Source organism: Lithobates pipiens, unplaced genomic scaffold (genome assembly GCF_037356315.1).
Source record: "Lithobates pipiens isolate NorthernLeopardFrog02 unplaced genomic scaffold, aLitPip1_a1.2 Scaffold_10, whole genome shotgun sequence".
Classification (NCBI taxonomy): domain Eukaryota; kingdom Metazoa; phylum Chordata; class Amphibia; order Anura; family Ranidae; genus Lithobates; species Lithobates pipiens.
The window spans coordinates 50,271,632-50,294,088 of NW_027507686.1; the positions used below are offsets into that span (position 1 = coordinate 50,271,632).

Below are 22,457 nucleotides of genomic sequence, written 5' to 3' on the forward strand. Positions count from 1 at the left end.
CCCCTGCGGTTTTTATTTTTTGCGCTATAAACAAAAATAGAGCGACAATTTTGAAAAAAAAAATGCATTATTTTTTACTTTGTTATAATAAATATCCCCCAAAAATATATATAAAAATTTTTTTTCCCTCAGTTGAGGCCGATACGTATTCTTCTACAATTTTTTTTTTTTTTTTAACCAAAAATTTAGCAGTAAGCGATTATTGATTGGTTTGCGCAAAAGTTATAGCGTTTACAAAATAGGGGATTGTTTTAAGGCATTTTTATAAAAAAAAATTTTTACTAGCGATTTTTATTGTGACTGACATTATGGCGGACACATCGGATATTTTTGACACATTTTTGGGACCATTGTCATTTTTTACAGCAATCACTGCTATATAAATGCAGCGATTCCTGTGTAAATGACACTGGCAGTGAAGGGGTTAACGAGTGGGTGGCAGTGTAGGGGTTAAGTGTTCCTAGGGGTGTGTTGGGGGCTGGGCTTTCATTTAGTGAACACTGATCTCTGCTCCAATCACATGGAGCAGAGATCAGTGTCACTAGTTGCTAGGCAGAACGGGGAGATGCTGTTTATAACAGCATCTCTCCGTTCAGCTGCCCCGTGAGATGATCGCGGGTATGCCTGCGGAACCCGCGACCGGACTCACTGGGATCCCGACCAGCACGCGATGGCAGGGCAGAATTTAAGATTGGACGTATCTGTATGCCAATATGCCTGCCCGTGCCATTCTGCTGACGTACATCGGCATGCGCTGGTCGGGAACTGGTTAAAGTGAAACAATAAAAGTGTAATATTCTTTTAAATTTTGTACCGGGGGGGGGGGGGGGGGGGGTAGGGTGTGTAAAGGGGCGCATGTTTCCCGTGTTTAGAACAGACTGACAGCAAAATTACATTTCTAAAGGAAAACAAGTCATTTAAAACTACTCATGGCTATAATGAATTGTCGGTCCGACAATACACATAAAAGTTCATTGATAAAAACAGCATGGGATTTCCCCACAAGGGAACCCCAAACCAAAATTAATTAATTGTCCCAGTACTATTGATAACACTTTGAGATTACAAATCAGGAAACAAAAATAAAAAAAAAAACACCACAGTACAACATGATGAATACATTCCCCACTTGGGCATCCAAATCCCAGAGGGCCTTCATTTAACTGCACAATCAGCACAAATAGTATGTTTAATGGCGATAGTGTCAATTTCCAACTACATACTTTGTTACTGTATTCAGTTTTAGTTGCAAAATGTTAGGTTTGACTGGTGTGTAACTTGAACACTAATATAGCAAAAGAAAAAAATGCCTTAGTTGTTAGCCTCACCTCACCCCTAAGGCACTTCCTCATCTCCCGATCTATATCATTGCATTGTCCAATATATTTCAGAAATTTGTTCTGAAAGGAAAAATAAAAAAAATAAAAATAAAACAGATTTTACAATAAACCAGTTTACATCTAGTCACGCCACTTCAGAATTAAATTATATACTGTGATACAATTCCAAGGTTTAGGCTGCATTCACACCGGAGCATTTCGTTTTTCAGGCAGAAATTTGCGTGTTTTTTGCCATGATTTTGCACAGGTCAAAAAGGTCACCAATATAAAAAGCAGAAAAATGCCTGTAATCTGCCCAAAAAGAAGCTCATGTACTTTTTTGAGCTTCAGGTGCTTTGATTCAGGCTACAAAATGCTGACAGATGTGAACAGGGGCCATTTAAATGAATGCGATTTTGCTTGTTGGGAGTTTTGAGCTGAAAACGTTCAGGTGTGAATGCAGCCTTACACATATCACTGGCCATTGACATAGCGCTGTCACAACATTACATAAAAGGTAAGATGTTACAAAAAAGGGTTAGGCCGCGTACACACGCGCGGACTGTTTGCCCAACTTTGTCCGCTGAACAGTGTTTGGGCGGACAGTCCGCTCGTGTGTGGGCTTTCAGCGGACAGTTTGACGAACAAGGTTTTACGGAATTTCCGAAAAACTGTCCGCTGAAACCTTGTTTCAGCGAACAGTCCGCCCGTGTGTAGGCTTGTTCGTCAAACTAAGTTCCGCGCATGCTCAGAAAGGATTTACACGCCGAAAGTTATAATGCAGTGTATAGGACGTCGTATTTTTCGTCCCGTCGTACGTGCCGTTCACGTCATCGCGCACGGTCCGTCCATGCTAATTTTGAGCGGACTGTTTGCCGAAACTGTTGGACGGACAAAGTTGGGCGAACAGTCCGCGCGTGTGTACGCGGCCTTAGATATCGGATATTCAGAGTAACACCTAAAAACCAAATACAACTGGAAGCCCTGACCACATGATCTCCATTTACAGTAAGATGTGTATCTTGTCCACAGTTGCCAAAATGTATCCTTAAAAAAAAAAAAAAAAAAAAAAAAAAAACGCAACTCCAGCCATCACCCATTTTTTTTATTGCGGTCTGCAACACCATAGAGGAGAGTTCATCTAATTTCCTGTGACAGGACAGAACCCGTGGCGAGTGGTAGTCATTGCATTGGGAAGGCAACCAATAACTTGACAAACGCTCCAAAAAATAGAGGTTGCAAAAAAATAAATAAAATTAAATATGAAGGTTGCCCTTAAATGCTTAGTAACCTTACCAAACCAGCAGGCATCATCTTCATTCTTCACTTAGTGGCAAAGCTACTGCTGCAGCTGAACACAGCAGTGTGGTCGACGAGTGAATAAACTGAATGCGGCATCCCATACATTTGGAAGTGTAAGCCCTTGTACACACGGTCGGAGATTCCGACGGAATGTGTCCGATCGGACCATTTTGTCGGATATTCCGACTGTGTGTGGTCTCCATCGGACTGTTTCCGTCGGAGTATCCGACGGACCAAGTTTTCCAACTTGTTGGTAAAATTTTCAGACAAAATGCTCCAATCGGACATACTCAGATCATGTGTAGAGAATTCCGATCAAAGTGCCACGCATGCTCAGATCAAATTCCTACATCAAAGCTATTGGCTACTAGCCTGATGGTAGTCCCGTTGTAACAAACAACGTCATCACATTCTGAACGATCGGATTTTCCGACAACTTTGTCCGACCATGTGTACAGACAAAATCCGACGGAATCTCCGACCGTGTATACAAGGGCTTAGACACCCATGGTGGCCATACCTCTGCAAAATTACGAAGACTGGAGTTGCCATCTTTTGGATTAGGAAGTATTACTGAGTTTTTACATACTATCCTTAGTTCCGTTATTTTTTTCCCCATAGAGACAGAGACAGGGTCGATTTGAATAATAGTCCTTGAACTAAGCCATCTCTGAAAGGTCTTCAGGATGTTGGTTGCTCTGTAAATATAATACATTCATGGACATTATGATGGATTTTTAGTAAGCACTATTGGAACGTTCGCCTAAAACCAACTTTTACAGAATCAAAAGAACCAGGCTCAAGTCCCATGGAGATGGTAATAGAGATTGCACTGGAGGTGCTATTTGCCAAACCCTTCGAAAGAAGGTACGAATCAAAGTGTGTGGCCACAGGGTGTTGACAGAAATATCACAAGGGCAGAAACTGGCACCTAAAAGGATACTCAAGGAAAGTTTTTAATCAATGCTCCATTTAAGAAAAGCCAAGTCACCGAGAAGGTATACAGATGAAAACACTCGAAAGCCTCAAAACCATGGAACATAGGCCTTCCAAGTACGATGGTAAATTTTTCACAAGGTGGAGTTATGCACATTCAACATGGTGACAACCACAGAAGCTGACGTCCACCCCCCACTCATTTCTCAGAAGCTGCCTATTAATAGCCAAGCTATCAAAGCTAGCAATGGTAAAGCAGGGAAGAAGATCTTTCCTTTGGACAGAAGATCATCACACAGAGGAAGCAGCCAGCCACACCAGAGTTGCCGAGGCCAATCCAGAGCTATCAGAACTACCGAGATCACTTAGGCCTCTATCATGCACAGCAGACATGGGAGAAAGGAGTAAACGAGTTGGTAAGGGCTCCACAGCACCAGAAGAGTGCCCATCGCATCTGCCAGGGGATCCCTTGCTGTCGCCACGAATGGCAATACCTCCCTGTTGTGACAAGAGGCCAGCAGATCCATAGGCTGATTAATCAATCATTTCTGGGAGCAGAGACCACTCTCTTTTGTCCAGTGTCTGATCACGGAGGTAGTCCAGTTTTCCACCTCCAGAATGTAAATGGCAGAGAGCCAGCACATGAAGTTCCACCCACAGAAGAACGTGTAAGGCCTCCAGTGCCACTGCCAAGCTTCTTGCTCGGCTCTAGTGATTGGCATAGAACACCCCAGAGGTGGCCTTCTCCGATTGAAACCTGACTGAAATCCACAGCCAGGAAAGGGTTACCTTGGGCATCACCAGCCCAAAACAGAAGGCAACAAAACACATCCTGAGGGTGCAGGATCAGATACTTGTCCAACACAGTCCCTGTAGCCTCAAGGTTCTCACCAACCAGAAAAATAGGGGGGCCAGCACTACCCAGGTACCAGCTGACCCTCTCTGACCCAGAAAATGGGGCCCCTGCCTATCTGGGAGTACAGACAAGGCCACCAGAAGAGTAAGCCACCACACAGCACATCGTCCCCAAAGTTCCAATCCATGATGCAGCTTAGAGCCTGGGGAGAACAGGGTACACAACTCCATACCAATTCACCACAGAGGACATAGGGGGAGAGGGGGGCAAACACTTACCTCATCCTGAGGAGGGCAGGAGTATCATCCCTGTGACAGAACTTCTCAGCTGAAGCGCTGTCCACCTAGGGGAACACTGTATGCGACTAGCTCAAATCCGATTGGTCATAGGTGCCTCCCCCATGAGAACACTCGCAAGGCTGCCAGTCAACCCAGCATGTAACCTAGTCTGCGGGTGCTTTCTGTCCAGGCTGGGGTGACTACTGGGTCTGGATTATCCCGCCTATTCACGATCCCGGCTGTTGATTGAAGAACTCTGCAGGAGGAAAAAAATAAAAATGCACCGTGTACCCATGTACCCACAGGTTCCAGTGGTCCTTCTGACGCTAGGCAGAAAGAACCGAGCTAGACTACATATAGCAGAGAGGGGGGTTACTACCAGCTAGGACTGCCCGTAGGTGGTGTTCTTTTCCTGCCTAGTGTCCTACTCCTGAAGATGGTGCTATAAACCCTATGGTCAAGACTATGGAAGAACTGTGTCCGTCAATGAACGCAAGAGAAATTCATTTTTTCAGGCTACTGAAATGAACACTCAAGAGCTAAAAAGTCAAATCCTCTTAAAAGTGGGAGTTTGACATCCAGTGTGCATGAGGCCTAAAGCTCAGTAGTAGTAAAGTAAAGGAAAAAACAAAAGATATAAAACAATCTGTAAAAACACATTAATGAAGAAAAAAAATAAAATAAAAAGAGGGTATAACATTCCACCAAAAATGAGTTTTTGAGAAGGAAAACTTAGGGAGTGTACCATTTATGAAGGAGCATTGCATTCTGATAAGTTGAAGTGATGGTGTACTTACCTCAATGTGGCACTGCTTCAGCATATTGATAATCACATTGCACTCATCAGTGTGAAGGTGGGGTGACAAGTCTGGATGCATCTTTTATTAAGGAGCAACTGTGTAGTTGAAAAACAGGTACAAAAGAGGTACAATTATTTGGCTTGATGAAACATTTATATCAATTCCTACCCCCACAGAGGCTTACAATATTCTGTAGAATAAAAAAAATACACAAACCAATGACCGAATACAAATTTAGGCTGAAAACACCCAATCCGGCTACACATCTGTACAATTTACCATTGTTCCTACATTACCCTTGATTTCTGATAGTAGTGTACATTGCCACAAGACTAATGCCGTGTACACACAACCGGTTTTTCCGTCAGAATTAACTCTGATGGTTTTTCCGACGGAGTTCCGCTGAAACATTCTTGCCTACACACGATCATACCAAAGCCCCATTGTCTAGAATGCTGTGACGTACAAGACGGGAGTAGAAAAAGGAGTTCAATAGCCAGTAGCCAATAGCTGCCCAATGTGTCATTTTTGGTCCGTCGGAACAGCATACAGATGAACAGTTTTCCCGATAGGAATGAAGTCCATCGGAAAAAGATTTAAAACATGTCTATTTCTAGGTCGGTGAGAATTTTCGAAAAAAAAAGTTAGATGAAGCCCACACACAATCGGAATGTACGATGAAATGATTCCGTCTGACTTTTTCTGCCGGAAAGCCCGACCGTGTGTACACGGCATAAGGCAACAAATCTTTATAAGGAGACCCCGTCACCAACTTAAATAAAAGCTTTTCACTTTTATTTCATATTTTGAACCCAGTGACATCACTGGGTCTCTGTGCTTCTTTATGCAAAGGAAGCAGATCATAGCTGGTGGGAGGCGCTGGCACAATGCTGCACATAGCTTCATAAAAACATCTCAACATCCTGCCTGGGTACCTCCCCAAAAGACTTCAGCCCTGATACACAGTGTTGTACTCTTGGGCAACTTTATGCAGTCCACCCCAAGTCAGGGCTTGAATCTAGAAGCCAGTTAATGTTTTTTTTTTTTAACCAGTTGCCTACTGGGCACTTTTACCCTCTCCCTGCCCCGGCCAATTATCAGCTTTCAGTGCTGTCACAATTGGAATGACAATTGCGCGGTCATGTAACACTGTACCCATATGACATTTTTATTATTGTGTGCAAACAAATAGAGCTTTCTTTTGGTGGTATTAAATCATACTAGGTTTTTTTTTTGGGGGGGGGGGGGGGGGGGCGACAACGACTCTTCATTTCGGTTATAAAATTTAGCAAATAAGCATTTTCTTTTCTCTTCGCTGTTATACAGTGATGAGGCTGCCCTGGTTATCAGTGAAAATGTCCCCTGTCACAGGATAGCCAATTATCGGCTTTCCATTCCTCACAGTGGCAGCGCTGAGGAAAACAAATCCTGATAACCGGCATTTGTTTACATGTGATCAGCTGTGATGGGGCACAGCCTGATCACATGGTAAAGGGACTCTGATTGGCCCTTTACCTCGACCTGATCAGCTGTGTCTGAAGGGCACAGCAATCACAGAGCGCGCCCAATGCCAATAGATGCCCTCCCATAACTAAACAATCACAATGTAGCTGTCTTTCGGCTATAGTGCGCAGTCAGCAAGTAGGAGGCAGATGCGGACATCTGAAAAAAGCCCAAGCACCAGGACACAACTTCTAGTTGCCAATGCGACCTGGCATTTGTCAAGCCCTGCCTTAAGTAATGCCTACCTGTGATGCTTAGCTTCCATGATTTAAAGAACTGACATTCAATGGTTGAAAGGTAAGGACCAAACCCAGGTTGGGAAGGAAAGCAATAGATGATGATGCTGGACATCCTCCAGCTAGGAAATGAGGCTGGCTCTATCTAACCTACACACTCTCATAGAATTTAGAGTATCCAACTTACCCAGTAGTAAGTTGCGAACCATGGTGGGTCTTTAATACCTACAGGAACTGGCAAGAATGCAGGATATGTTTTTTTATTAGTCATTTCTTATGCTTTGAGTGTTTCTGATTAAAGAATTGGAGACCCAGTAGTAAGTAGACCTTGCATTTTCATGCAAGATTTTTCTACAATGTGATTTCAGCCTGGTAATCCATTTGAAAGTTTTTAAAAGCAATTAAAAAAAACAAAAAAAACCCCTCAAGCGACAATCATGTCAGTTACCTGCTCTGTGTAATGGTTTTGCACAGAGCAGCCCCGGATCCTCCATTTCTCAGTTCTCGAGCTGGCGCTCTGGCCCCTTCCCCCTGCCGAGTGTCCCCATAGCAAGCCACTTGCTATGGGGGGGGGGGGGGGGGGGGTACTCGTGAAAGCTTCCTCTTCCCACATCTCAGCCAATGAAGAGGAAGAAGCCCAAGAGAGTCATGTCTGGTGCACATCACTGGATCGTGCGAGGCGAGTATAAAGGGGGGCTGAGGGGGGACACTGAAGTTTTTTTTACCTTCATCCTTTAGAACCACTTATTACTCATATTCAGCAATAACAATTTTTGATTTGTTTAACAATATTTTATTTTTGCAAATCTCTGGGTATTACTGAAAAAGTGCATTTTTTTATTTATTTTTTTTAAAAGGATACCTGCACCACCCCAACTCATACCGTCATCAGAACTCATGAGTAAAGTAAATGTCTGCTAAAGGACAAATTATGAAGTGTTAATCAACATGCAATTTCAATCAGTGTTTCCATTGCACTCCATAAACACCAGATGTCAGCGAGGTCATCCGACAGATAAACCATCATTTTACTGAACTAGCAAATGGTGCCTTGAACAGCCGATTCAGTCTGGTGTGTAAAACCTCATTAGTTATGTGGTTTAGGTACTGTTTAACCATTTCAATACTGGGCACTTTCTCCCCCTTCATGCCCAAGCAAATTTTCAGCTTTCAGCACTGTCACACTTTGAATGACAATTGCACAGTCATGCAATGCTGTACCCTAACTACATTTATATACATTTTTTTGAGACAGATAGAGCTTTCTTTTTGTAGCATTTAATCACCGCTGGGGTTTTTTTTTTTTTTTTTTTTTTGGGCTAAACAAATGGAAAAAAATAAAAAATAAATAAGGTTTCTTAGTTTCGGTTACAAAATTTTGTAAATAAGTTCTCTTTCTCCTTCACTGATGAGGCAGCGCTAATGAGTACCGATAGGCAACACTCATAAGCAACACTGATGGGCAGCCTTTATGGGCACGGATAGGCAGCATTGATGATCACCACTGATAGAGTTGCACTGACAATCAATGCTCACAGGGCTGCGCAGCGGCGTGATCTGTCCCCGGCCATGTCCATTGTAAACAGTCAATGACTGATCAGAGTACCGTCTCACTGCTGGTGCCATGTGACCAATCACAGCAGGTCACATGACAATTGTAAAAATGGATGGCTTCCTTTCATACCATTCATATTTTACAATTGTATTGCTGTGATTGGTCAATGTGATCACATACAGACAAGGTCAATCACAGAAAATCTGTACGATGTGATTAGCTTTGACCCATCACAGCTAACCACAAAACAAACTGAATGAATCAGTTTAATGCAGTAAAATGCTCACTTATAGCAATGTATTTCACCACTATAAACAATCATAATGTGGAAAAAATAAAATCCTGATCAATTCCTCAGAGTAGTACAATGCTACCATGGTAACATTATATTGTTTAGGGAATTTCAATATTGAAGCTGGGTTCACACTTGTGCAAACCTATTGCATGCAATTCGCACCACATTGTGATGCAAATTCAGCCATACAGATTGTATGGCTGAATTTGCACCGCATTCACACCAAAAGGGTGCAGGACCCTTTTTTGGTCCGCACTGGAATTGGATCACATGGGTGTTCACACCCATGCGATCTAATTCCTGCACCATCTGGCAGTTCACACTGTGAACCGATTTGGGGGGTGTCATTAACTTTGCATTGACACCTGCAGAAGTTTGCAGATTTCAGTGTGAAGGTGGCATGCGATACACGTGGGAGCTGCCAGTCACGCACTCGCTAATGAAGAAACGGCACGGAGAGCGCAGATGACATCAGCGGAATGCAGAGTAAATATCTCCTAAACAGTGCACGTTTAGGAAATATTTACTGTACTTATAGGTACAAATTGAAAATGGAGGTTTACAATCACTTTAATTTAAATATACACCGATTTGGTTTATTTTCACCAAAGAAATGTAACAGAATACACGTTGACCTAAATTTATGAAGAACATTTTTATTTGCAAAATTTAATAACAGAAAAAAGAAAAAAAACTTTTTTTTGTTGTTTTAATTGTCAGTCTTTTTTCATTTATTTAGCAAAAAAGTAAAAAAACTCAGTGGTAAAGTAATTGTAAAGTCCCATTCTTTTTCTTATAAGAAGAGGTTATATTTACCGCCTCTGTTGCAGTGGATTTGCACAGAGAAGCCCAGATCCTCTTCTCGGGTCCCACTTCTGTGATCCTGGCTCCTCCCTCCTGTTCACTGCCCCCACAGCAAGCGGCTTGCTAGGGGGGGGCACCCCAGTCATTCAAATCACAACAGCGCTGAAAATTGGCCTGAGCAGGAGGGGGTAAACGTGCCCAGTACTGAAGTGGTTAATGGCAAGTTAGAAAAACTAAGAAGCGTTAAAAGGAGAAATCCAGCCTGAGCCCATTTGTCTGGGCTTCTCCTCTGGGTCACAGGAGTGCAGCTCCTTTTGCACTCCTGTGGCCCGTTTCCAGTGGAGAGCGGGCTAAAGTCCGCTCTCTGCTGACGTCACCGGGATCAGCCGAGGCATCGCGTCAACCCCACTTAGGAAGTCTGGATCCAGCAGCTACCTTAACTGATGTCAGTCTCAGTGAGCCACTGAGATAGCCGCTTCCCGGCCCTCCAGAGCTCAGGGCTCCAATGAGCGTGGAGGAGCAGAGCAGGAGAGATGCTGACTGACAGGCAGCAGCTCTCTGCTCGGGGAGGTGAGAGAACTGAGCCATCGGTGGCTCAGTTCTCAGTGAAGAGGCAGTGGGAGACTGATGCTGCATCCACCTAGGCATATATACACACACATCCATACATACATACATACATACATATACACACACACCATACTTCTGAGTCACAAAAGCAAGAAACAGTGTTCATAGATGCCCACTAGAGGGAGTAAAGTACACGTACTGCAATTATGTACACACAAGTCCCTACAGTATAAAACAATAATGCCCAAGTACAGCCTTGCAAATATAGCAACCATTAGGTCCACTTGACACTAGCGTGTGGGGTTTGCCAATATTGTATGCATTGGTGCACTGCTGTCAAGTGTTAAAGGCACCCCAGTGTTTCTTTTTATACAGAAAACAAATCTCAGTGACTATAAATGGCATGTAATACACCATTTTATTAATAGTTTTTTTATGATTGGGTTTAGTGACACTAACTGTGGCGGCTGGTCCAGAAGCAGTTATACTGTGGCAGGATGGCTCCCCTGCGTGAGCCGTCATAGCTGAACGTCGGCTCTTTGAGATGCTGTAGCAGGCTCGCATCCGCAGCTTGTCACCGTGCGTGTGCGTCTGACCCTTGTTCTGTCTGGGGAGGAGGAGACAGATTGTGTGTTCCTACCAAGTAGGAACAACGATCTCTCTCCTCCTCTAGGCAGCCACATTTCCCCCCCCCCCCCCGAGAGATAGAGAGATAGAGAGATACATACACATACATACACACACACACACACACTTAAATCTATCCCCTATTTACGCTATAACTTTTGCGCAAACCAATATACGCTTACTGCAAAAAAAAAAAAATTTCGGCCAAAAGTGATGAAGAAATTTGTTTGTTTTTTGAGATGCTTATTACAGCAAAAAAGTACAATAGTGTTTTTTTTTCAAAAATTGACGCTCTTTTTTTGTTTATAGCGCAAAAAAGAAAAGCCGCAGGAGGTGATCAAATACCACCAAAAGAAAACCCATTTGTGGTAAAAACAAAAAATAAACAAAACAAAGACACACACGTCAATTGTGTTTGGCTACAACATCGCACGACCGTGCAATTGTCCGTTAAAGCGGTACAGTGCCATATCACAAAAAAAATGCCTGGTCGTTGAGGGGGAAAATCTTCTGGGGTTTAAGTGGTTAAACATACTAAAGCAGAGCGCCATGATGTGAATAAACTCTTACTATAAGTCACAAGTTAAAGCCAAACTCCAGGCACAAAAATAAAATAAAAAAGGGGATGTTTTCCCATGCAGTGGGGCGAGGTTCACCTGCTCATTGTTTGTCTAGGAGAGGAGATATACTTACTTAATCCTCCCAGGACAAGACTGGTCCCTGTGCACCACCCCCCCGTCTCATGCAGTGGGCTGTCCCTGACAACACCCATAGACCTGCAATGAACATGAGGACATCCAGAACAGTCCACCACTGGATCATGGGGGGTGGGGGGCCACTTGTTAGGGAAATAGAGGATGGGGAGAGTCCCCGATCCCCTGGACAACACCAGCAGTGCTAAGTTGCTAACTAAGCTCCACTGTGTAGGAAAACCTTACCCCCCAGTTTTATGGCCGTCTTTGTTCCTGTTAGGAAGATTCATCCTCCGTTTGTCCCGTTTACCATTGTTGAAGGAAAAACCCCCATTAGACTTACCAGTAATAGTATTTCCAGGAACCTTCCAGGACAGCTACTTGAGAGATGACTGGTTCTGCCCTCTACAGGAAAAACACAAATTAGATACAATTCAAAAGGCCCCTCCCTTTCCTCTGACCCTCAGGTTGTTTAGAAGATTAAATAAACGTCCACCAAAAGGGCACTCGGCAGAGGAAAAAAAATAAAAATAAATAAAACACACCACCACCAGGTAAAGAAAAAGTCGACCAGTGAAAAAAAACAGAATAGGGTGGAAATATAGACGCTGTCCTGGAAATACCATCACCTTCCAGGACTTGAGAGGATAAGCAAGATTCTATACCTTAGGGAGGGACGGCAGCCTGAAGCACTTTCCTTCCAAAAAAGGAGGTCCTGGCTGGAAAGCATCTGTACGCTATAATGTTTGACAAATGCATGAAAGGAGGACCAGACAGCAGCTTTAGAAATTTCTTCCTATGAAGCCCCCGCTCTTTCTGCCCATGACGTGGCCATGGATCTCGTTGAATGAGCCCTAATTCTAGAAGGAGGGGTGTGACCTGGCACCTTGTATGCCTCACAAATAGCTTCCCTAATCCACCTAGCGATAGAACTTCTCAATGCTTTGGAATCCCTCTTGGGTCCACTGAAAAATATCAACAGTTGGGAGGAACTCCTAATACTGGACTTTTCTAGATAAAGCAGAAGACATCTTTTTACATCTAAACCTTTCCTCCTCCGCATTCTTGGGAGAGGTGCAGAAACTAGGAAGGACTACCTCCTTGGACCTATGAAAGTTGGAAGATACTTTGGGTAAATAGAAAGGATCAGGCCTAATTACTACCCCGTCCTCTAGAATCTTCAGGAAAGTATCTTTACAGGAAAGACTCCAGATCAGAAAGCCTTCTCCCTGACGAAGGCCCCTTTCACACCTGCGGACGGTTCAGATCTGCCTGTCAGTTTTTCAGGTGTATCTGAACGGGAGCTCCATGTACCTCTATGGAGCGTCGGATGTCAGTGGAGACATGTCCGCCAACCTCAGATCATCCTCGACCTGATCCTCTCCGCTAAAACCAGACGGATACAAACCCTATTTTTCATCTGTCTGGTGGATCGGATGAAAAACGGACAGGCGGTCCATAATCATCCGATTCCCCCATAGGGGAGAGCGGGGCTCGGACAGGTCCGTCCCTGCACAGAGTGCAGAGGCAGACTTGTTGATCCCTGCTGAGCCGGTGGATGACAAGGCAATCCCCGCTGAGCCATTTACAGGCTCAACGCGGACAGCCCCGTGTGAAAGGGGCCTAAAAGGAAGGAAATCTTCAAAGAAATAAAATTTCAGTGAAGCCTTATGCAAAGGCTCAAAAGGAGCCCTTGTAAGCGCAGTGAACACTAACGACAAATCCCAGGAAGGAATATGTTTGATGACCTTGGGAGCGTGTCTAGATCTGGCTGAAAGGAACCTCCTGACTAAAGGATCCTCCGCTAGCCTTCTCTCTGTAAACAAAGATACAGCAATCTGAACCCTAAGGGTGCTGACAGAGTCCTTTTTCCACTCCCGCCTGCAAAAAATCTAATATACAGGGACTGGAAAAAGAATCTAAAAACTTTCCCATAGATTCTTCTTGTGACTAATGTACGGCTGTCCAGGATAGTTTAAATAACCTTCTCTGAACACCCCCTCAACTGTAGGATGCGCCGCTCACCCTCCAGGCTGTCAAATGGGAGATCCGAGGGTCTGGATGCAACACCGGTCCCTGATGGAGCAGATCCTTCCAAACTGGTAGGGACCAGGGAGGATCCACAGAGAGGGCCTTCAGAGAGGAAAAACTTCTGGGCCACCAGGGGGCAATCTGAACCACTTCCGCCCAAGCCTGAATACTTTTACGAACTACTAGAGGTAGGAGGATAAAAGGAGGGAAGGCATAGGCCAGAGTGAAAACCCAGGGGTAGAAGACAGCATCCGTCCCTAAGGACCCCGTCTGTCTCTCTCTCCCTCCCTCTCCAGTGAGAAGAACGCTGGCCGTTTTCTGTTGAGACTGGAGGCAAAAAGGTCCACTGTGGGAAGACCCCATCTTAGCACAATCTTGGAACGTGCCTTGTTGTAGTTCCCAACTGATGCAACTGATGCTCACCCTGCTCAAATAGTCTGCCAGCACATTCTCTGACCCCCTGATGTGGATTGCCCTGACTGAAGTGACACTGATCACTGCCCAGGACAGAATCTGTCGTGTTAACATTAGAAGCAACTTTGAATGAGCGCCCCCTTGCTTGTTTAGGTACGCCACAGTTGGGGCATGGTATGAGAAAAATGAATAGGTCTCTTGACTCAACCCTCCTTTCCAGAGACACAAGGGCTTTCCCCACAGCTAGAAGCAACCAGGCTCCCTGGGCCTGCCAGTCCTGTGAGTGAGCACTCCTGTCCCACAGACTGGCATCTGTTGTAATGTTTAATCAGGGGAATGCTGTGGCCAATCCTTCCCTCCCTGCAGATGTTCTCACTGCTCCCACCAGGAGAGATCGAGAAAATCCTCTTGGCAGTTGCACCAGCCGATCTAGAGAATTCTTCCTGCAATCCCAATGGAGCAAAAGAAAAGCCTGAAGGGGTCTGGAGTGTAATTTGGTCCAAGCCACCCCTAGAATGGCCGCAGTCATCAGCCCTAGCAACTGCATGATCCGCCGAAGGAAGGTCTGAGGGAGCAACATGAAGGCCTGCACAGAGAAGAATTTTCAAAATCTCCTCAGGAAGAAAAATCTTTTGGACAACAGAATCTATTAGATAACCCAGGAAAAGTATGTTCTGGGAGGGCACCAGGCAAGACTTTTGCTGGTTGACTTTCCACCCCAATTTCTGAAAGCTCCATAAAACCAACTGCAGATCCTCAACCATGGACTCCTTGTCTCGAGCAAAGATCAAAAAAAAATCATCTAGATATGGGACGAGCGACACATTTTGTAATCGAAAAAGGCCATGACTTCGGCCATCATCATTTTGGTAAAGATCCTGGGAGCTGCCGAGAGACCAAAAGGGGGGGCATTTAACTGCCAGTGACTTGAATTCCAACCTATAACCCCTTTCTAATGTTTGAAGAATAAAGGAATTGGCGGAAATCTCTGCCCATTCCATGATGAAATGAGACAACCTTCCCCCTAACCCTATCCTGGCCTCACTGGGGATTTTGGAAGGGGTTGAAGGAGCAAAGAGTCTTCGCTGTATGCTGGTCTTTGTTAGGAGACCATTTATTTTTTGCCTGTTGGCCTTAAAATTAGTCTAGTTTTGGAAGCCACGAAAATGCCTTCCTATTCTGGGGCTTATTTCTTTGGGAATAAGAGAACCGTTTACTCTTCTCAGAGGAACGGGCTAGGACCTCCACTAAAGGTGGAACCAAATAAGAGCTTGCCTTCAAAGGGAATCCCACAGAGCTTATTCTTGGAGGTAAGATCACCCTCCCAAGATTTAAGCCAGATAGCTTGCCTGGCTGAATTTATGAGGGCAGAAGGCCCGGCTGCAGATTTTACGGAATCTAATGCTGGATCAGCCAAAAAGGCAACCGACTTGGTAATAAATGGGAGAGATTCCTTAATCTCTTCTTTGGGGTGACAGATGAAAGATCATCCAGACACTGAACCCATACGTCCAGATTCCTAGCCACACAGGTGGATGCTACTGCTGGACCTAAAGAAAAAGCTGAAGCATCCCAGGCCTTATGTAACAATGAGTCGGCCTTTCTATCCTTGAGGACCCCAGAGTCTAAGGAAAGATCTGACTTCTTGGACACCCACGACATAGGGGCATCTAATCTAGGGCACTTAAAAGGTTGCCTTTTAAGTCTGAGTTTGAGGGAGGTTTTTCTGTGTGTCCCCTAGACTGGAACAGCCTCTTCTCAGGTTCTCTCCACTTAGAAAGAATCAGGTCTTTAAGTGACTGGTGTACTGGAAAGGCTCTCGATTTCCACACCTGTAGACCCCTATACATTTTATCCTGTACAGATTGGGTTTGCAGTGGCATCTTAATCTGCTCCGAGGTATATATTGACTTTAGTAGTTTGTCAATATCTATAACTGGAAGAAGATACTTAGATAAGCAACCCATATCCTCCTCTGATGCAGATTCCTCATTAGATGAGGAAACTGGATTCTCACCTTCTTCCAGATCAGAAGTATTGCACGAACCAACGGTCTCAGACACTATCAGAGGAAGGGATCTAACCGAGGCTGAAGGTTCTTGAGCTACAGGCCTAGAAGAGGAAGGCCCTAGACCAGTTACCCTGTCATTAATGGACCGAAAGGTGTCCACTACCTCCTTCATAGCGGGGATACAATCCTACAACAGTTTTTTTTTTTTTTTTTTTTTTATAAGCATCAGAAAGCCTGGCCCTACAGTTGCCACATTTCTTCTTCACTGGTTTGGCCTTGGGGGCAGTATTGGACCCACGTGCTGCTGCTGGTTCAATTCGAGCGGGCGCTCCATCCTCGGACCTGTCCTCAAACTCCATGAAGCAAGTGGAAATCAGCCGTAGAGAAAAACTGCTGTTGTACTGCTAAATGCACCTGTCCGGCGTTCAGCACCGTTCCCCAAGCAGCCTGTCCTCCAAGCAGCCTGTCCTCCAAGCAGCCTGTCCTCCAAGCAGCCTGTCCTCAGTGTTTCCATACCATGCTTCGTAAGAAAAAAACGGCACCAGGAAGTACGTCATGTGACTTCCGGTGCCATCTTGGTACACTGCAGTGAAGCACGAGGAGGACACATATCCACATAGCCAGAGCTGGGGAAGAAAACGGAAGGGAGTTGCCACCACTTACACCACCAGGTGGACAAGAAACCTCTAAAGAAAGGGAACCCTTCTGGTAGAAGTAAAGATTATCACTCAGGACTTGGCCACTAGTCCTGGAAGATACCAGAGAAGAGGAGTCCACCAACCACAGTTACCAGACCTAAGAAAACAAAAAACATGTCGGTGCTCCTGGAGGGTCTGGGAACACAAAACAACTGAGGATCAGAGGAAAGGGAGGGGCCTTTTGAATTGTATCTGATTTGTGTTTCCTGTAGAGGGAGGAGCCAATCATCTCTCAAGTAGCTGTCCTGGAAGGTGAAGGGGGAAAAGAACATCTCACATTTTGAGTTAGAAACAGGAAGAGGTTCTGGACAGCCGCACTCCAAAAATATTTTGCCCTTTATTCAAAAATAATAAACAAAAATAAAAGCCACAGCAGGAAAGGACAAGAACTGATGCATTTCACACTTAACTACAGTGCTTAGTCATAGCTTTTTTTTTGGTTTTAAGCGTAAAACGCATCAGCTCTTGTCCTTTTCTGCCTTGGCTTGTATTTTTGTTTATAATTTTTTAATAAAAGGCAAAAACTTTTTGGAGTGCGGCTATCCAGAACTTCTTCCTGTTTCTAATTGATATATGCATTGCAGACACCTGGGCTTCTAAACTGGATGACAGGCTTTTTACCTTTGTTTGACCTTCCTGGAGTGGGGATATCCCCTTCACATTTTGAAGTTGTCACCAAAACAGGAATAGAGGCAAAATCTTCCAATGGGGAGTTCTGGTGACAACCAGAGATTTCCTGTCACCTCCTGATATGGATCAGGAAGTGAAGGGAAAATCTCCTCTATGGGACACGTGACCAAAACACTCTCCCTACTCTAACCAAAATGAAAGAAATATATACCGTTGCCTCTAGATCTACTTTAAAAATCAACAGAACCCTGTCCCGAGGGAAAGGCCACCATTGTAGAACCATTCTATCTATCACAGCCCTCAGTGCTAGGGGTGACCTGTATGACCCGGCCCCGTACACTGAGCATACAATGCATGGACGCAACGCATACCAGGCAGGAACCGCTGGCACTTGTAGTATCCAACATTCCCACTTCAACCCCGCAACACCTACCTGTCCCACACACACATACCGTTCACTTCGCCGTCTACTTTTTATATAACACCGGGAAGCTCCGTCCTCACTGGCCGCAAGGCGTGCCAATCACAGTCGTTCCTCCAATGAGAGATGCTGATGGGCGGGCCTGCTCGTCACCATGCTGCTTGGAGACTGGACGCCGGGAGCCGTGATGGGGCTCCTGGTGATGATGTCGTCGAAAAGCGACTCTGACGTGATTGGCCAGTTTGAAGGGACTTCGTTTTAGCGCCATGGCGGCCCCTCCGAGGGGTGCTCTGGGGAGCCGGCGGCGACAGGGGTAAGAGAGCGGGAAATTAGGGCAGAGGAAGGAACGGAGCACCGGGAAGGGTGGGACACCGGCTGCGGCCTTCAGTGTCTGGAGCCTCCGACCTCAGGACGAGCTGTGGCACTGCGCTCCGGGGAGGATGTACACTCTGATATACATATAGCATTGTCTGACCGTGTAATCGTGGAGTGTGCCATAGAAATGTTTCAGCTGGGCGAGTGCTTCGCTCCTGACAGTCCCATTGCTGGGAGCACAGTCTGCCCCATGGCACAGCCCTGGCAATCTCCAGACACTCCTATCCCCATTGTGGATGGAGGAGGGCAGAGCTGCTGGTCTTTCCTCATATAAGGGGCCCAGACGCCTCCTACCCCCGGGAGGTGACCAGGGACTGCGGACAAACACCCCCTACCCCCCAGGAGGTAACCTGTGGGACTGCAGATGCCCCATCCTAGCCTGGCCCCCCTCTCCAGGAGGTGACCTGCTACTACAGATGATCCTCCACCGGGAAGGTCCTCGGGGACAGCGGTCGCCCTCCCCCGGGAAGGTGCCCGGGGACGGCGGTCGCCCTCCCCCGTGAAGGTGCCCGGGGACGGCGGTCGCCCTCCCCCGTGAAGGTGCCCGGGGACGGCGGTCGCCCTCCCCCGTGAAGGTGCCCGGGGACGGCGGTCGCCCTCCCCCGTGAAGGTGCCCGGGGACGGCGGTCGCCCTCCCCCGTGAAGGTGCCCGGGGACGGCGGTCGCCCTCCCCCGTGAAGGTGCCCGGGGACGGCGGTCGCCCTCCCCCGGGAAGGTGCCCGGGGACGGCTGTCGCCCTCCCCCGGGAAGGTGACAGAGGATGCCCCATCCTAGCCCCCCACCTCGGGAGGTGATTGTGAATTGCAGATGCCCCCACCAAAGAGAGGTGACCTACTACAGATGGCCTCCCACCCCGGGAGTGGCCCCCCTCCCCTCGGGGAGTTGACTGAGGGTGCCGCCCCACCTCGGGGAAGGTGACTGTGGATGGCCCTCCCCTCGGGGAAGGTGACTGAGGATGCCTCCCTTTGGGAAGGTGACCAGGGACAGTGGACGATGCCCTCCCTGGGAAGGTGATTGGGGACTATCGGAATCCCTCCCCCCAGAAGGATGACCGGGGACTGCAGACACACTACAGTTGTACTGCTTTTTAAATCGCCCCCTATGCATAGTTTTTCCTACGCACTGAATATTGCATTCATTGAATTATATTTTTTGTCTTCTCCCCCCCAGCAGTCCCGTCGTAGATGAATGCATTATTGAATTAATTAAGAGGACCATTCTGAAAATGTCCATTGCTGAGCTGATGAACAATTTAAGAGCATGGGGATTTTTAACAGAAACGGAGCTCCAGACGTTACCAGCAAAGACCACCAGGGAATATATAGCACTGCAAGTGGTTCATCTGTGTGAGGTATGATGTCCCTCAATAACACTTGTAACCCCTAGCTGTAAATTATATCTGCCCCCACATATTTAGATAATTCACTGGTTCACATTGATGCCATTTTGGATGCTTTCCAGAACAGATATGTATTTTCTCCTGCTTTCAATATAGATCTAAAGTAGCCCTGGCACCACCCTGCTCCACTTCGACAAGAATGGACTGGGGGTTTGTTGTTTAACCACTTTCTGATCGCAGTATAGCATGGTATGAGATTTCTGATAACTTCCTTTTGCATCTTTGAGACAAGATGTGAACGGAAATTTCCACAATGGTACACAGCTAAAAAGTTGCATTTTCTTGTATAAAGACTTGAAGAGTAACTTCAGTGTTGTTCAGCTGTGATTTACAGTTCATATATTACAGCCTGGGTCCCCCAACACCATCTTTGTACTCCTTATTTATCTTCCAAGTTTAGGCAGACCGTCTATGTTGAAGTGTGCCATCTCTGCCCACCAAATCCTGTGAGTCCCTACTCCTGCAGTCTCCTGGATATGTGGCAGTGAAATCCCAGGTGGCTGCAGGAGCAAGGACATATTGTTCTCATGTAGGCAGACGTGCCACCCTCAGTGCATGCTCAGCATTTTACCACAGCACACCAACATTGGTTGCTAAGAAGCTGTGGACTGTGCAGCCGCCAGTGTCGCAACAACCCCAGTGACTGCTGCCTGGCCCCATTCAACTGCCAGATGGGACATTCTCCACCTGACAACTGAAAGTTAAAGTGGTAGTATGGTCAATTTTTTAACTTTTACCTACAGGAAAGCCTATAATAAGGCTTGCCTGTAGGTAAAAATAATATCTCCTAAACCTGTACGGTTTAGGAGATATTCCCCTCGGTATGTGCCGCTGACTGCAGCGGCGCATGCGCACAAGAGGGTTCTCTCCGTGAAAATCCGGCAGCGCTCGTGCGGCCGGACTGAAATCTCCCGCGCGCATGCGCGGGAGTGACGATATCGCGGCTCCGGCCACTCACAGCGCCGGAGCCGCGATACCCGGAAGAGACGCTGAGGGAGCATGTCGGCTCCCTCGGCGTGGATCGGGCCAGATGTCGGGGCCTCGTTCTAAGGTAAGTATTTCATAATGAGCTAGTATGCGGTGCATACTAGCTCATTATGCATTTTGGTTTGCAGGTTTAAAAAAAAAATAAAAAATTGCGGGTTTACTACCGCTTTAACAAAAGGACAGGGATTGAAATAAAATAAATATCAAACCCAAAGTGATACCTCGGCACTTCTCCATGTCTGTATCTGTCTCTAAACAATGCTGCATCGTTTTCTGTGCTCAGTGTGGCTTCTCACCATCCAGTGTCACTCTGGTACCTGCTGTCTCCTGGGAAACCTTTGGCACTGTGTAGTAATTGGGAACTCGCTTCTTTTCAGCTGTCGTTGCCCTGTGAGTGGGGAGAAGCTACACTGAGCACAGGAGGAGTGCTGAGTTATCACTTTGTGTTTTTGATTCATTTGTTTATGTTCAGCTACCATCTGTGGAATCTCCCGACTGTCGGCTGAATGTCACCAAGTCATTGGTTGCTATGCCGCTAATGTCCACAGGCTTCATAGGAACAAGGGAGCCCTGTTTAGGGAGCTAAATATTTGTATGTATTCTGACCACTTCTCAGCACAAAATGATCTACTCTTGTGTACTGACATACCTCTGTACGCCAGCTCAAGCAAAAGTACCAAAGCTGACGGAAAGGCTTTGTGGAATTTGGAATAGGCCTTTTTTTAAATCAGACTTTTTCATCCTCTCACAGCACTCTCCTCTTCTCCATCCTATACACCCCCCCCCCCCCCCCCCCCATTACCATCGCAGCACAGGTGTTGCTATTGTTTTGTTTACTTACCCTTTCTGTCTTGCTAAAAGCCTTGGCCCGCCCCCCATTTTTCAGCATTCGCCTAGGCGAGTGATGCTGGTGCCTCATGGAATGCATGATGTGTAGTCCCACTCAGTAAGGAGGAGGAGAAGAGCTGACAGCTGTAAGCAAGAAACATGATGGCTCTGGACCCATGCAGCTGCATCAGAGAATAGATTCCAGCAGCTCAACGCTGGACCCACTGCCTAGGTGAGTATCCTTATCGTGCAGAACACGGTATCAGGTAAGCAGGGGGAGAGGAAAGGCTGAAGTTCCTCTTTAGGGCTTTATTAAATTCCCCTCAGTAAGTGTACAACAATATTGCTTCTTAATTGTAAGTCACATTGAGACATTGCATGCCAAACTACAAGGTAGACTAGAGACTAAATAATCGAAATCTTCACACACCTCCACTGATCTCAGGTAAGCCTGACTGGTCATAATGCTAATAATGGGGTGTGTTGGATCTTTCCATTCCTAATCTAGTTTGCTGAATGGTAATGGCGCTTTTTGCATCAGCTTTGTTTTTCTTTTGGAGTTGTGGCTGCTCGTTTTCTGTTCTGGTTGGCAGGTAATTCCTTGACATAAGATGCATTTCAATGCAGTTAATTAGAACACATTATTTAGCATTTTTAAATATGTATATTACATTTTTCTAAACCTCCTATTTCCCTTCCCCAGGCAAAACAGGCTACAATAAATCAAGCAGCAGATTTGGACATCATCTGTAAGTGATTTCTTCTGCTTCTTTGGTTGTTTATAAATTAGATTACCAAAGTATGAACATTAGATCAGTTTCACACTATCAAGAAAAAAGATAAACATCCCTCAAACAAATGTTTTCAGTTGAGGCATCTCTGTTCTAAAT

The 22,457-nt window shown here is 45.9% G+C and overlaps 2 protein-coding genes across 6 annotated transcripts in view; one reads left to right on the plus strand and one right to left on the minus strand.

Annotated features, from left to right (window-relative positions):
* The window catches only part of CMC2 (C-X9-C motif containing 2), a 31,867-nt gene extending 13,716 nt beyond the window's left edge, over positions 1–18,151 (minus strand). Inside the window, exons 1-4 of one of the 4 annotated variants that reach the window (XM_077454601.1) lie at positions 18,010–18,093; positions 12,117–12,178; positions 5,489–5,586; positions 1,329–1,400 (exon numbers count right to left, since the gene is read on the minus strand). In XM_077454601.1, coding sequence (XP_077310727.1) covers positions 1,329–1,400; positions 5,489–5,569 — 153 coding nt within the window. In that variant the 5' untranslated portion in view covers positions 5,570–5,586; positions 12,117–12,178; positions 18,010–18,093. Of the gene's footprint in view, positions 1–1,328; positions 1,401–5,488; positions 5,587–8,092; positions 8,148–12,116; positions 12,179–17,990 lie in introns of those variants that run through there. The other 3 variants (XM_077454609.1, XM_077454617.1, XM_077454595.1) reach the window with 3 other exon arrangements.
* CENPN (centromere protein N) overlaps positions 18,130–22,457 on the plus strand; it is a 28,867-nt gene continuing 24,539 nt past the window's right edge. The window contains exons 1-3 of one of the 2 annotated variants that reach the window (XM_077454573.1): positions 18,130–18,291; positions 19,524–19,704; positions 22,271–22,316. In XM_077454573.1, the coding sequence (XP_077310699.1) occupies positions 18,245–18,291; positions 19,524–19,704; positions 22,271–22,316 (274 nt within the window). In that variant the 5' untranslated portion in view covers positions 18,130–18,244. The remainder of the gene's footprint in view (positions 18,292–19,523; positions 19,705–22,270; positions 22,317–22,457) is intronic. The other variant, XM_077454582.1, reaches the window with a different exon arrangement.